Source organism: Trachypithecus francoisi, unplaced genomic scaffold (assembly GCF_009764315.1).
Source record: "Trachypithecus francoisi isolate TF-2019V2 unplaced genomic scaffold, Tfra_2.0 Contig00137, whole genome shotgun sequence".
NCBI classification, from domain to species: Eukaryota; Metazoa; Chordata; class Mammalia; order Primates; family Cercopithecidae; genus Trachypithecus; species Trachypithecus francoisi.
Window position 1 is genome coordinate 491,132 of NW_022680485.1, and position 16,503 is coordinate 507,634.

General features: G+C 41.5%; 1 protein-coding gene across 3 annotated transcripts in view; it reads left to right on the plus strand.

Annotated features, from left to right (window-relative positions):
* Positions 1-951: 951 nt before the first annotated feature.
* LOC117065832 (zinc finger protein 675) overlaps positions 952-16,503 on the plus strand; it is a 32,064-nt gene continuing 16,512 nt past the window's right edge. The window contains exon 1 of one of the 3 annotated variants that reach the window (XM_033181281.1): positions 952-1,193. In XM_033181281.1, coding sequence (XP_033037172.1) covers positions 1,191-1,193 — 3 coding nt within the window. In that variant the 5' untranslated portion in view covers positions 952-1,190. The remainder of the gene's footprint in view (positions 1,194-16,503) is intronic. The other 2 variants (XM_033181357.1, XM_033181188.1) reach the window with 2 other exon arrangements.

Here is a 16,503-nt window from a genome sequence, read left to right on the forward strand (position 1 = left end):
TTCTCCATATCTAAACATTGGAGGTTAAGACTGTGGACAGATCTGAAGATAGAGTTTTCTTGTTTTGTGGCTTCATCATTCTTTGTTCACTGTCTGATGTTTGGAATTAAGGTGAGCAACAGGGGGGCAGCAGTGGTTAATAAAATAACCAGAGGTAACCACAGGTCGACCTGTGGTTATTTTATTCTATCTGTCCTCTGTTCTTTCTATGGTCACTAACTGTTTCTTCCTTGGAATTGAAGAGAGATGTTGGTAGAGAGAGGCTGTCCATTCACCTCTGGCAAAAAAGGGATGTTCAGGCTCTTCACTCCCCTGACATCAGAGCTGCACTTTAATGTGGCAGCTATTGGCCACGTGTGGCTACTGGGTGCCTGGAATGTGGCTGGTCTGAATTGCAATGTGTTAGAAAGGTGAAATACAGTTATTTTCAAAGATTTAGTTCCATATATATGTGTGTGTGGTGTGGTGTGTGTGTGTGTATATATATGTGTGTGTTTCATTAATAATTTCATATTGCTCCCATATTAAAATAACACTTTGGATATATTGGGTTAATTAGATTGTTACAATCAATTCCATTTGTTTTTTTCTTTTTAAAATTTGACTACTAGAAAATTTAAAATTCACATGTGGCTCACATTTTATTTGAGGATTGCTTCTTTTTAAAATTCTCAGGCTACCTACTCAAAGGACCAGAAGCCAGGAAGGTCATAAAATCTGAAATTCTAAAATAATAATTATTATATTATTTTTGTGAGTAGCCATATATCATTTACAAGTGTATATGACCTTATACACAAGGTTAAATACAAATACCCTCTGGGATGGGCCTGGCTCAGCTAAAAGAGGAAGCCCTGGCTGAAAAGGCTGCAGCGTAGGCTGTCACTCTGCATTCAGCCCAGTGTCTGATCACATCTTCTGTCACTCAGGGCCTGAAGGGTCAGGACCTTAAACGTTGTCCAATCAGGCACGCTGGGCTGGGAACCGTCCAATCAGGCACGCAGCTGGAGCACACAAGATGGCTTCCGGGATTTGGCGGCGCCTTTGTCTCTCGCTGCCGCCGGAGCTCCAGGTCTTACCTTCACTGCTCTGTGTCCTCTGCTCCTAGAGGTCCAGCGTCAGTGGGCCTGTGACCTGCAGAAACTGGGAGATCCACAGCTAGGACTCCAGGACCCCCTGGAAGCCTAGAAATGGTGAGAGTTCCGGGTGCGACACCCCCAGTGGGGGAAGGGGCTGGTTGGAACCGGTGGGAAGTGGCTATAGCGGGACTCAGGCCTCCGGGCAGTCAGCTCCACAATCTGCACCCGGAGTTCTTCCCCAGCTCGGCCTCAGTACCCTGCAGCCATAAGATGGCGGCGCGCTGACAGCCAGGCCCCGGGGCGTCCTGTCTGTTCTCTGCGTAGTGACTGTGCCCTGGCCTGTAGCCCTCTCTGGCAGCTCTGTACCCGCAGCGCCACATCTCTCTCAGATTGTGCAGGGATCACGGGACGGGCGTCACGGGAGAATCCTGACTCAGGGTGTGGGTTCATTAATGGGAACAGTTTTCCTCCGTGGGGTTCCCAGTTCCTATTTTCTCCTATTAAAATCTTATGGCAGGGCCGGGCGCGGTGGCTCACGTCAGTAATCCCAGCACTTTGAGAGACCGAGGCAGGTGGATCACCTGAGGTCAGGAGTTCAAGACCAGCTTGACCAACATGGTGAAACCCCGTTTCTACTAAAAATCCAAAATTAGCCGGGCGTGGTGGCACATGCCTGTAATCCCAGATACTCGGAAGGCTGAGGCAGTAAAATCTCTTGAACCCGGGAGGTGGCGTTTGCAGTGAGCTGAGATGGCGCTATTGCACTCCAGCCTGGGCAATAAGAATGAAACTCCGTCTCAAAAAATAAGTAAATAAATAAAATAAATAAATAAATAATGAGGGTCACCACAAAAATATTGTAGAATTTAATCAAAGGTTGAATCAAAAATTGTAGAGCACTCAGCTGTGGTTTGTAGCTTGTGACTTACGAAAGCAACTTGAAGGAAAGACTTTTAAAGGTACATGATGAAGAAAACCAAATTAAATAATTGGTTAGGTACCGTTCATAGTTACTTCATTTGTACGATTAAGGTGGACATTTCCTGGTTATGTAATCAGAGGTTAATTGGCAGTTTATGATTGATTAAGCCTAAATTTTGTTTCCGTCAGTCCAGTAATTTACAAAATAAAGCATTTGAGTTAGAGTTTTTAAAAAGTAGGAACCCAAAGACTAAAGTAACCTCAGTCTCATTACCTGCTACTTAGTTATTTTAACACTGCACAGGGGACTGATTTTCCCCTGCGTTTTTCCTCAGTTCTCTAAAGCTGGATCTCACATCCCATTCCTCCAGACTAACTATGACTTGTACTAAAATACTAAATTTCCAGTTTCCTCTCACATTCTCAAATGCCAGCTTCCCCTTTCTAATTCACATTATCAACTATTTGCCTTTTATTTTACACTTTAGATACTGTATTTTAACTAACCATTTTTTGACATTGGCACTAAAAAAATCGTTTTCTGTTTGAAAATATTTTTTATGAGAAGAAAAAGAAGAACAATCCCCTGACTGTATTGTAAAAAATCTTTTCGCCTCATTTTTTAAAATCTTCTCTAGGCACAGAGATAGGTATCAGAATATTTTTGGGTCAAGATTTCCCTTTGGAAGCGTTATGGGTGATGTGGCCTCAGCCACCTTCAGTTTTTTCTAGTCCTGGGCTTCAGTAGTTTCTGTGAATAAACCAATATACCTACCATGGCTATATCTGCTTGAGTGTCTAGTGAATATAATCTGCTGGGTTGTTTTCTTTCATAAAACAGCCTGAGGTATGGAGTGTAGCCTCTCATTGGAACAGATGGATGCCCTTGGACTGATAGGGCTCTCCCCTGCACTCTTCCTTTGAAAAACTAACCCTTGCCTGCACGGTGATGCATGCCTGTAATTCCAGCACTTTGGGAGTCTGAGGCAGTGGATCACCTAAGGTCAGGAGTTCACGACCAGCCTGACTAACATGGTGAAACCTCATCTCTATTAAATGCAAAAAATTAACTGTGCCTGGTGGTGCATGCCTGTAATCCGAGCTACTTGGGAGGCTGAGCCAGGAGAATCGCTTGTACCTGGGAGGTGGAGGTTGCAGTGAGCCAAGATCGCGCCATTGGACTCAAGCATGGGCACCAAGAGTGAAACTCCATCTCAAAAAAGAAAAAATAACCCTTGAGACATTAAGATTGCCTTTACTCAACCCAGCTTCCATTTCTTGGAGACACATTGCTGATGACAGCCAATCAGATACTGGTATTGAGGAAAAAACACAGAGATAATTTCTGTCCCCTGGATTGTCTAAGATTTGTGAAAGAAAAAATAGCATTTCAAAAGATAAAAAAAAGTGACCACAGTGAAACGATGCAAAAACTTGCAAAGTAAAATGCACTTGGGGCAGTCACTGAGGTATAGTGCAGTGAGAGGGTGGTCACTGAGCACTTAAGTGAGCAGGATGGGGTGGGAAAATCAAGTGATTGGTGACCTGACTTAACACATGAATTAGACACATCTGTTTTCTTTTTTTTTTTGAGATGGGGTTTTGCTCTTGTTGCCTAGGCTGGAGTTCAGTGGCACCATCTTGGCTCACTGCAACCTCTGCCTCCCAGGTAGCTGGGATTACAGGCGTGCACCACCATGCCCAGCTAATTTTGTGTTTTTAGTATAAACAGAGTTTTCCCGTGTTGGCCAGGCTTGCCTCGAACTCCCCACCTCAGGTGATCCACCCCCTCGGCCTCCCAAGATGCTGGGATCACAGACATGAGCCACCGTGCGGGGATGACACATCTGTTTTCTAATCAGCATTGCCACTCCCTACGTGTGTCACCTTGAAAAGATTTGTGCACTTATTTTTACTTTTTTTTTTGAGATGGAGTCTTGCTTTGTCGCCCAGGCTGGAGTGCAGTGCCATGATCTCAGCTCACTGCAAGCTCTGCCTCCCGGGTTCATGCCATTCTCCTGCCTCAGACTCCCCAGTAGCTGGGACTACAGGTGCCTGCCACCACTCCTGGCTGATTTTTTTGTATTTTTAGTAGAGACGGGGTTTCACTGTGTTAGCCAGGATGGTCTCGATCTCCTGACCGATCTCTTGACCTTGTGATCCGCCCGCCTCTGCCTCCCAAAGTGCTGGGATTACAGGCGTGAGCCACCACGTGCAGCCGGTGACTTTAGTTTTTTTAAATGTAAATTGCATTTTATTAGTAGCATTTCAAAGGTAAGAAAATATGTGCAAAGAGCATATAAGAGTTGGGTTTCAAGAAAAAAAAATCTAATTTTATATTCTATTTGTTAAAAGTTTTTATTTACCTTTTTCTTTCCCATAGTGAGTTTAGAAAATTTGTCGGTTGTGTTTATGACTGGGTGATTTCAAACAGAATTCCAAGGTTTACCTGTTAGAATCCTACTAAGGAAAAGAATAAGGGCAAGGTGCAGTGGCTTACACCTGTTATCCCAGCATTTTGAAAGGCTGAGGTATGCGGATCATGAGGTCATGAGTTTGGGACCAGCCTGGCCAATATGGTGAAACCTCATCTCTACTAAAAATACAAAAATTAGCCAGGCATAGTGGTGCACGCCTGTAGTTCCAGCTACTTGGGAGGCTGAGGCAGGAGAATCGCTTGAACCTGGGAGATGGAGGTTGCAGGGAGCTGAGATCGCACCACTGCATTGCAGCCTGGGTGACAGAGTGAGACAATCCCTCTTCCTTTTTGGCTGTAAAAATTAAATACATTTCCACAAGAAAATGTAGTAGATAATTGGTGAGTTACATAGATTCATGAAAACATAGTTCCTCTTTTTGCACCATAAATTTGTGACAGTGAATATCAGTTCTGTATCCTATGATCTTGATTTCTGAATTTAATGCTAACTGTTATGAGATGAAATTTGGTACCTCCTAGAAGTGTTCTCATATGACGAATTGTTTACTACATAACTTTCTTTTTTTCTGAGACGGAGTCTCGCTCTGTCACCCAGGCTGGAGTGCAGTGCCATGATCTCAGCTCACTGCAACCTTCCGTCTCCCAGATTCAAGTGATTCTTCTGCCTCAGCCTCCCGAGTAGCTGGGATTACAGGTGCGCATCACCATGCCTGGCTAATTTTTGTATTTGTAGTAGAGGTGGGGTTTCACCATGTTGGCCAGGCTAGTCTCGAACTCCTGACTTCAGATGACCCGCTGGCCTTGGCCTCCCAAAGTGCTGGGATTACAAGTGTGAGCCACCATGCCCGGCCTACTACATGACTTTTAAAATAAATAATAAAATAATACTTTTACTGTTTGAAAGGTATAGACACTTTTGGTTTTCTTATAGAGGTATGAAATGGAAGCACCTTGAAATTTTCTTTTTATATGCCAACACTGTGTTTCAGTAATTTTGCTGGATTTTTCAAACACTTAGTTTCAGACACCAAGTGAATAACTCAGATATGAAAATTAAAGCTTGAACCCATCTAAAGCTAATATTGAGCCTGCAAAAGGAGGTTATTAAAGGCCCAGTTAGTTCTTTCTGGGGAGCCTTTTCTGCAAATATCTCAGCCTGCTCACCTCAGCCATGGAAGAAGGCTTTATCCTGAGAGAAGCTTGAGAGCCCTGGGAAGCTGGGGATGCACAGGCAGGTGCAGTTAAGATTAAAATGAAAAAGGACTGGGAAGGTCTTACTGAAGATAAAGTTATTGTTTTGAGGCAGTTTCTAAATTTTATAAAATGAAACAGTTAGATTTATGTAAAAAAATTTAATTCCAAAGGAGTATTGGAACAGGAGGAAGTACCAACTATTATTGCAAAGTTCAGGCAGACAAGCGCTTTTTTTCACAGAGGGGAGAAAACAAGATTAGAAAGAAAATAGCAGAAGAATGGCGAATAGAGGGTGAAAAAATCAGGTTTTAGATCAGAGAATGTTTTACCCTGAAGTTAGCATGTTCTTAGGATGAACATATGATGGGGTTGTATGTTGGCTCAGACTGAGTGTAGCTCAGTTTAGGAGCTGTGGCAAAAGAAAAACTTAAGTTTGATTAAGAAGTATTTTATTTTGACCACTGAAGACAAATTTAGCTGATTTTTTAATAAGAAAAGGAAGGAAATGTGCAGAGTCTATGTCTGGCTATATGACAGGTGAGAAAAGAGAGCACCACCAAGTCATAATAAGAGGGTGTTTCTTTTTAAAAACTGTTTCTGGAGAACACAAAGGATGGAGAGTTTTATTAATCATAGTTCTTTATCAGGATTATCTACGTGCTTCATCTTTGCCCACCTTTTTTCCTGGTCCTATGTATTTCTTCCTTTGACTTTTTCTGAGTTGTATTTTTTATAATAAACTGGTAAAGATAACTACAGTGTTTCACTGAGTTCTGTGAATAGCTCTATTATATTACTGAACTTGAGGAAAGTTTTGGGAGTCCTCAGTTATTAAACAGTGGCTCAGAAGCATAGATCAGCCCATGAAGTTTGTGACTGGAATCTGCAGTAAAGACAGTGTTGTGGACTGTGCTCTGAATCAGGGTCTGTGCTGACTCTGGGTATTGTCAGAATTCAAATGTTAGACAGTGAGTGTTGGAGAATTGCTTGGTGTTCAGTAAACTCTACAGATTTGGTGCCGGAAAAAAGATATCACAGAGGCCTGGCCTGGAATGGAACTCTGGGTGCCTGGGAATGGGAGACTCTGCTCTCCTCTACACAAACTGTCACACTGCTCATTGTCCTGTGATTTCAGGTCTCCTCCAAGGGTGAGCGAGGACTGAAAACTTAGAGGACAAGAGCTGTGATAACAAACCCCACTTTCCCACAGCTGCCACCACAAGATTTCCACCTACTCACAAACACAGCCCCTAGGCATTGACGTGCCCAAACCCCTCCCAGTACTAGGCACCACCCTCAGAAAATTCACAACAGCATTTTTGATCCCAGTGCTTCTTGCCAAAAACCCAAAAAATGACTACATCTCCTAGAATATCCCCACGCCCAGACTCTGAATCTGCAGCAGTAATCTGTTTTCTCCACCATCCTAGGCTTTGACCAACTGTTCGTAATCTCATCTGCCTTCATGGGCGCAAAAATAAGTCAGAGTGTAGCCTCACCTAAGCCACTATCTGCAGTACAAACCAGTCCTTCCAGCTACATTGCACTCTCCTCCATCCATAGATTTTTTACTTTTAACTTTTATTTTTGGTTCATGGGTACATCTGCAGATTTGTTATATAGGTAAAATTATGTCATGAAGGTTTGGTGTGCAGATTATTTTGTCACTGAGATGCTAAGCATGGCACCAAACAAGTATTTTTTTCTGATTCTCTTTGTCCTCTTACTCTCCACCCTCAAATGAGTCTCAGTTTTTGTTGTTCCTCTCTTTGTGTCCATGTGTTCTTATTATTTAGCTCTTATTTTTTTAAATTTATTTTTCTGAGACAGAGTTTTGTTCTTGTTGCCCAGGCTGGAGTGCAATGGCTCCATCTCAGCTAACTGCAACCTCCGTCTCCCAGGTTCAAGCGATTCTCCTGTCTCAGCCTCCCGAGTAGCTAGGATTACAGACACCCACCACCATACCTGGCTAATTTTTCTATTTTTTAGTAGAGATAGGGTTTCACCATGTTGGCCAGGCTGGTCTCAAACTCCTGACCTCGTGGTTCAGCTGCCTTGGCCTCCCAAAGTGCTGGGATTATAGGCATGAGCCACTGCTCCTAGCCAGCTCTTATTTATAAATAATAACATGCATTAGTTTTCTAAGGATAATGATCTCTAGCTCCATCCATGTTGCTGCAAAAGAAATGATCTTGGTATCTTTTTATGGCCACACAGTGTTCCATGATGTTTATGTACCTTTTTTGTTTTTGTTTTTTTTGTTTTTGAGACAGAGTCTGGCTTTGTCCCCAGGCTAGAGTGCAGTGGTGCAGATGTTGGCTCACTGCAACCTCCGCCTCCTAGGTTCAAGCGAGTCTCCTGACTCAGCCTCCCTAGTAGTTGGGATTACTGGCACCCACTACCACACCCAGCGAATTGTATTTTTAGTAAAGACGGGGTTTCACCATGTTGGCCAGGTTGGTCTCGATTTCTTGACCTCATGATCTGCCCACCTCAAGTGCTGGGATTACAGGCGTGAGCCACCGCCCCCAGCCGTATTTTGTTTTTATTAATTTTTTTTTTTTTTTTTTTGGGATGGAGTCTTACTGTTGTTGCCCAGGCTGGAGTGCAGTGACACAGTCTTGGCTTACCACAACCTCCGCCTCCCTGGTTCAAGTGATTCTCCTGCCTCAGCCTCCTGAGTAGCTGGGGTTACAGGCACCTGCCACTATGCCTGGCTAAGTTAGTATTTTTAGTAGAGACAGGATTTCACCATGTTGGCCAGACTGGTTTCAAACTCCTGATCTCAGATGATTCTACCTGCCTCGGCATCCCAAAGTGCTGGGATTACACGTGTGAGCAAGTAGGTGGCCGTGCCTGGCCACCTACTTTTTAATGAGGTTGTTTGTTTTTTTCTTGTAAACTTATTTAAGTTCATTATGGATTCTGGATATTAGACCTTTGTCAAAAGCATAGTTTGCAAATATTTTCTCTTATTCTGTAGGTTGTCTTTACTCTGTTAATAGTTTTCTATGAAGAAACTTCAGTTAGATCCCATTTGTCAATTTGTTGCAATTGCTTTTGGTATCTTCATTATAAAATTTTCTGGTTCCTATGTCTGGAATGAGGTTATCTTCCAGAGTTTTTTATAATTCTAAGTTTTACGCTTAAATCTTTAATTCATCTTGTTAATTTTTGTATATGTTGTAAGGAAGGGGTCCAGGGCTAGCCTTGTATATAGTGCTAACTAGTTATTACTGCACCATTTATTAAATAGAAAATTATTCCCATATTTCTCTTTGTCAGTTTTGTTGAAGATCATATGGTTGTAAGTGTGTGGCATTATTTTTAGTAGGATTATTTAAATATTTAAATTTAAATATAAAATTTTAAATAATATTTAAAATTAAATAGGAAATTATTCCCGTATTTCTCTTTGTCAGCTTTGTTGAAGATCAGACGGTTGTAAGTGCATGGCATTATTTTTTGGGTCTCTATTCTGTTGCATTTGTCTGAGTCTGTTTTTGTTCTAGTACCATGCTGCTTTGGTTACTGTAGCTTTGTAGTGTGGTTTAAAGTTGAGTAATGTAGTGCCTCCAGCTTTGTTTGTTTTGCTTAAAAAAGTGCCTTGACTATTGGAGCTCTTTTTTGGTTCCATATGTATGTATGTATGTATGTATTTACTTATTTATTGTTTTAGTTCTGTTAAGAATATTTTTGATAGTTTCATGGAAATAACATCTGTAAATTTCTTTTGGCAGTATGACCATATTAATACCGACCTTTTCTATCAATGAGCACAAAATGATTTTCCATTTGTTTGCATCATCTCTGACTTTTTTTTTCCCCCCAAGACAGTTTTGCTCTTGTTGCCCAGGCTGGAGTGCAATGGCACGATCTTGGTTCACCGCAACCTCTGCCTCTGGGGTTCAAGGGATTCTCCTGCCTCAGACTCACGAGTAGCTGGGATTACAGGCATGCACCACCACCCTGGGCTAATTTTGTATTTTTAGACAGAGATGGGGTTTCTCCATGTTGGTCAGGCTGGTCTCGAACTCCCGACCTCAGGTGATCCGACCGCCTCGGCCTCCCAAAATGCTGGGATTACAGGCGTGAGCCACTGCGTCAGGCCATCTCTGACTTCTTTAAGAAGTGTTTTGTAATTCTTGTCCTAGAGATCTTTCATCTCCCTTGTTAGCTGTATTTCTAGATATTTTATTCTTTTTTGTGGCAACTGTAAATGGGATTTTTTTTTTTTTTTTTTTTTTTTTTTTGAGACAGAGTCTCACTCTGTTGCCCAGGCTGGAGTGCAGTGGTATGATTCTGGCTCACTGCAACCTCTGCCTCCTGGGTTCAAGCAATTCTCCTGCCTCAGCCTCCTGAGTAGCTGGAATTACAGGCATGTACCACCACACCTGGCTAATTTTTGTATTTTTAGTAGAGACGAGGTTTCCCCATGTTGGCCAGGCTTGTCTTGTACTCCTGATCTCAGGTGATCCGCCCCTCTCCGCCTCCCAAAGTGCTGGGATTGCAGGCGTGAGCCACCGTGCCCGGCTGAGATTGTATTATTTATTTGGCCTTTGGTTTGGATGTTGTTGATGTACTAATTTCTGTATGTTTATTTTGTAATCTGAAACTTTGCTGAAGTTGTCAGCTTACATAACTTTTCTGCTGAGACTATAGGTTTTTTTTAGATGTAAAGTCATGTCATCTGCAAATGGGGATAGTTTAAGTTCCTCTCTTCCTTTTTGGGTGCTTTTATTGTTCGTCTTGCCTGCTTGCTCAGCCAGGACTTCGAAATTCCATGTTGAATGGGAGTGGTGAGAGAAGGCACCCTTGTCTTGTGCCAGTTTTCAAGAAAAAAAGTTTGCAACTTCTGTCTATTCAGTATATTGGCTGTGAATTTGTCATAGATAACTCTTTTGAAGTATGTGCCTTAAATGCCTAGTTTGTTGAGGATTATAACATGAAGGATGTTAAATTTTACGGAAAGTTTTTTCTGCATCTATTGAGTTAATTTTGTGGTTTTTGTCTTTAGTTCTGTTTATGTAATGAATGACATTTATTGATTTGTATATGTTGAACCAACCTTGTGTCCCAGGGATAAATCCTACTTGATTATAGTGGATTAACTTTTTGATGTGCTGCTGGATTTGGTTTTTCAGTATTTTGTTGATGATTTTTTGTTAATATTTTAAAAATATTGGCCTGAAGTTTTTTGTTTGTTTGTTTTGTCTCTGCCAGGTTTTGGTATCAGAATGATGCTTTTCTTATAGAATAACTTGGGGAGAAGTCGTTTGTCAATTATTTGGAATAGTTTTAGTAAAAATAATACCAGCTCTTATTTGCACATCTGGTAGAATTCAGCTTTAAGTCCATCTGGTCCTGGGCTTTTTTTGGTTGGTAGGCTACTTATTATTAATTTGATTTTGGAGCTTTTTATTGGTTTATTCAGGGGTTCAATTTCTTTTTTGTTCAGTCTAGGGAGGAGGTATTTGTCCAGGAATTTACTCATTTTGTCTAGATTTTTGAGTTACTGTGCATAGAGGTGCTAATTGTAGACTTCCATCCTCGTTTGTATTTTTGTTGGGTCAGTGGTAATGCCCATTTGTCATTACACATTGTGTGTGTTTTTTTTTTTTTTTTGATCTTCTCTTTTTTCTTCATTAATCTAGCTAGTGGTTTATCTTACTGAGTTTTTTCAAAACATTTACTTCTAATTTTTTAATCTTTTTTGTAGTTTTTTACATCATCTAAATATACTTCAGATATGATTTTAGTTATTTGTTGTTTTGTGCTGGCTTAGGGGTTGCTCTCACGTCTCTCATTCTTTTATTTAGGATGTCAGGTTATTAAATTGAGATATTTCTAGCTTTTTGATGTGAGCATTTAATGCTATAAATTTCCCTCTTAATACTGCCTTAGTTGTGTTGCAGTGATTCTGGTATGTTGTGTCTTTGTTCTCATTTATTTTAAAGCATTTGATTTTTGCCTTAATTGTATTATTTACCCAAAAGTCATTCATGTTCAGGTTAATTTGCATGTAGTTGTCTTGTTTCAAGTGGTTTTCTTTGTATTGAATTATATTTTTATCAAGCTGTTGTCTGACTGAGTATGTTGCTGATACCATTTTGAAATTTTTGAATTTGCTGAGGATTGTTTTATTTCTGATTTTGTGGTCAATTTTAGAGTATGTGCCCTGTGGTGGTGAAAACATTGTATATTATGTGGTTTTTAGATGGAGAGTTCTGTAGATGTTTACTACTATTTGGTCAAGTGTTGAGTTTAGGTCCTAATATCGCTGTTAATTTTTCTGCTTCAGTAATTTCTTTACTAGTGCCTGTGGCGTGTTGTAGTCTCCCACTATTTTTGTGTAAGAATCCAACTGTCTTCATAGGTCTCTTAAGAAGTTGCTTTATTTATGTGGACCCATGGATTTTTTATAGCACCTTTTTCTTCTGCTTTTTTCCCCATAAACATTCTTTCAAGTGAATACAGTGTGTCGAGTGCTACTCCTTAGATGCCTGAATCCAGTATCTACTAAAATTAAGATGTCCAAGAGTTCAACATATCCAGAGACCTGGCTGTTGTAAGAGAAAATATAAGTTAGAAATAAAAGGCTCTTTTCTTTTTTTTTCTTTTTTCTTTTTTTTGTTTTTTGAGATGGAGTCTCGCTCTGTCACCCAGGCTGGAGTGCACTGGCATGATCTTGGCTCACTGCAACCTCTGCCTCCTGGGTTCAAGTGATTCTCGTGCCTTAGCCTCCCAGGTAGCTGGGATTACAGGCAAGTGCCACCATGCCTAGCTAATAATTTTTGTATTTTTAGTAGAAACGGGGTTTCCCCATGTTGGCCAGGCTGGTCTTGAGCTTCTGACCTCAAGTGATCCACCCACCTTGGCCTCCCAAAGTGGTGGGATTACAGGTATGAGCCACTGCACCCAGCCAAAAGGCTCTATTTTTATACCTGAAAATAAGAAAGAATGTTTTGCTCATCTCTCTCCTTTTTTTTTTTTTTTTTTGAGATGGAATCTTGTTTTGTCAACCAGGCTGGAGTGTAGTGGCATGATCTCAGTTCACTGCATTGGCCTCCTGGGTTCAAGTGATTCTCCTGCCTCAGCCTCCCGAGTAGCTGGGATTACAGATGCCCGCCACCACGCCTGGCTGATTTTTGTGCTTTTAGTAGAGATGCCGTTTCCCCATGTTGGCCAGGCTGGTCTTGAACTCTGGACATCAGGTGATCCGCCCACCTCAGCCTCCCAAAGTGCTGGGATTACAGGCGTGAGCCACCGTGGCCTGACCATCTCTCTCTTCTTCAAGCATTTAGGTTGTATGTAGATATTTTTCCCTGCTTTTTAAAAATATATGTATACCATATTAACAGCTGAATAAACCTTTGGCATTCTTTGTGACTCAGGATTTTATTTTTGTTTTTATTTATTTATTTTTTTGAGATAGAGTTTTGCTCTTGTCGCCCAGGCTGGAGTGCAATGGCTTGATCTCGGCTGACTGCAACCTCCGCCTCCTGGGTTCAAGCAATTCTTCTGCCTCAGCCTCCTGAGTAGGTGGAATTACAGGTGCCCGCCACCATGCCCAGCTAATTTTTTTTTTTTTTTTTTTTGAGACAGAGTCTCGCTCTGTTACCCAGGCTGGAGTGCAGTGGCCGGATCTCAGCTCACTGCAAGCTCCGCCTCCCAGGTTTACGCCATTCTCCTGCCTCAGCCTTCCGAGTAGCTGGGACTACAGGCGCCCGCCACCTCGCCCAGCTAGTTTTTTTTTTTTGTATTTTTTAGTAGAGACGGGGTTTCACCATGTTAGCCGGTATGGTCTCGATCTCCTGACCTCGTGATCCGCCCGTCTCGGCCTCCCAAAGTGCTGGGATTACAGGCTTGAGCCACCGCGCCCGGCAATTTTTGTATTTTTAGTAGAGACAGGGTTTCACTATGTTGGCCAGGCTGGTTTCAAACTCCTGACCTCAGGTGATCCACCCACCTCAGCCTCTCAAAGTACTGGGATTACAGGTGTGAGCCACTGTGCCCGGCCAACAGTTTTCTTAATGTTCTATCATTGTCGAGTTTCTCTGGGGCTGGAGAAAATTTTTTCTTTGATTATTATTTTTTATTATACTTAAGTTCTGGGATACATGTGCAGAACGTGTGTGCAGTTTGTTACACAGGTATGCATGTGCCATGGTGGTTTGCTACACTTATCAACCTGTCATCTAATTTTAAGCCCCGCATGCATTAGATATATGTCCTCATGCTCTCCCTCCCCTTGCCCCCCACCAGAAAAATTTTCTTTTAATGGCATTTCCCAAACACTGTCTAGAATTACCAGATATGATAGAAACATACAAGGTGCTAACCAGGATCTACTCTAGAGTAACTCTCAGGCTTCCAGTCAACTCCCAAATTTGCTGCAAAGTTCATGCTATCTCCTAAATATGCAGGCAGAATTGTCTCTCCTATTTTGTGTCTATAGTCCTCTACAGTGACTTCTAGGGGGCTAGGCCAGATTTCTACAAACTTCACAGGTCAGCAATCAGCCGTTTTACCTCTTTCAATTACTCTTGTATCTTCAGACCTGAAACTGATTTAGAGACCATGGGGCCCACAAATCCAATTAGAATAACAGTTGTGCATTGAGTATACACATAGACATGAGAATCTCCACTTTCCACTTCTTCCTGTTACTGAAATGCTCAGCTCCAAATTCTGAATCTAGGTCTTGAAATTTTGGAAATTAAAAAACCTATATCTGAGAAATGCAGATCCTTTTAGTTGTCAAACTTGAAGAGACATTAAAATGAGAGCACGATTATGTCTTTCTCCCCACTTTCAACTATATGTATTCATCCCTTGAAACTGTTTGCTATTGCCACCACTAGTTGTGAATTAAATTAATAATGCCACACTGGGCACTCTAAACCTTAGTTATGTACATCCAATCAATAATTAATGTTATTCCTGTAAATAAGAATTTGACAAACAAGTTTGTACCAGCCCAAAGAGGGACCATCCTCTGTCCTCTTTTTACCTTTACAAATACCCTTGTAACTGGTGGTAAACAAAGTGTAGATTCCAGGCAACTTGAATCTTTCCTTTCATGTTATAAATCTCAAGCTTGGTACCCCCAAAACTGTCTGTCTGTGTTGCCTCAGCTTTTTTCTTTTAGGTAGAAATATCATTTAGAATGAGCTAGAGCAGCCTCTATGAGTGGACCTCTTCTTTGATTGTACTCCACTTTCTGTGACACACAAGAATGCAGAGCCAGGTTTATCTGATGTAGAATCTGCACATAAGGTCTAACCTCTGTCTGGGATTCACAAGTCAAGGTTAGGCTTTGGATTGAGAATGTACAGAAAACATACAGGAGACATTTTCTCTATCGTGAGATGTCAGCATAGAAATGTAAAACCCCTTTTTGAGAGTGCAGTGTTTTGAACTTCTCAGATCTCGTCCAGTGACTTTCTACAGTTATGTGAGGGGCTCCAGGTATAAATAGAATCTGATTGCAGAATCTGTAAGTGTAAACAAGCTTCTTCAGAGTAAGAGATTGAGACTACAAGGTATCCAGTGCCGTGACCAAACTATATGTACCCATAAAATGTGATACTGGAGTAAAGTATTCTAGTCCTTTTTTTTTTTTTTTTTTTAACCCAAGAGCAAACTAATCAGGACATGCAATTCAAGTTCTGGAGCTCCACCAGAACAGTTCCATTCTTCATTTAGCCTGAGTCTCTCCTCCCTAGCTTATCATTGGGCCACCAGCTCAGGGGCACTGAGAACCCTCTCACAATCACCTAGGCATCTTTGAGAAATTTGAAAATGTCCAGAACATAATTGTGTAAGGCTGACATGAGTGGTTAATTCTGCTTCTGTCTCAATGCAAGAGAAATAAGTCATCCTGTGTTTGTTCCTCCCCCCATACAAGAGAGATCTTTGGCTGGTACTCAGATGAGAGTTTCTCTAGTTTCCTGGTACTTAGGTGAAAAACAAGGAAGAGGTCTGGAGACTCAAACAGATAAACTAATTGCTTCCATTTCATATGACCATTAGAAAAATAGATAAAGCAGTGATGGTCCCTATCATCCAGGAACTTTTAGTCTAGAGTAGCAACTAGATAAATGGCTGAATTGGGCATGATATGGTTGCTACGATGTTCCTAGACAGGGGCAGTGAGGAAAACCCCAGGACCCTTCAGTCTTCATCTAATTCCTCCTTCTGCACTGCTAGAGTTTTGTCTGACACAACCCCATGGTGGCACAGGGGCAGTCAGTTCTCCAGGGGTAATGACTGGTACCTTTGCATTGACAGCAGGGGACTGGCAGGGGCTTAGTACATCCCTTTGCCCAATGCCCACTTTTCTTGCATTTGAAGCAAGAGTCTCTGCTGGCTTTATCTTTATGACCCTTCAGATTTTCCTTAGATGCTCTTTGGGCATCAGGATATCGCCAATGATGGCTGCCATAATTTTGGCTTGCCGTTTTTCTTCACTCTGTTTCCTTTTTCCTTCCTTCAGATCACAAGTGTTATACACCATAAACACAGTATCAAGAATCTGGTTTTGATTAGTCTGTGGCCCCATCTGTAGCTTGTGGAGCTTATGTCTAATGTCAGGGGCAGATTGGCTAATAAAATGCTTTGCCATTAATATTTTCCCTTCGGGAGAGGAAGGGACTAGATTAGTATATTTTTTTAAAGGCTTCCTCCAACCTGCTGTAAAACATGGCTAGATTTTTCTTCTTGCTTTGTGTAACCTTCTGTACTCTATCATAATTTTCTGCCTTAGTTGTTCCCTTTCTCATTCCTCCAAGGAGAGCCTCAAGAAATTTAACCTGGTTGTTTCCCACAGTAGTGTTACAGTTTCAATGAGAATCAGTAGTGGGAACT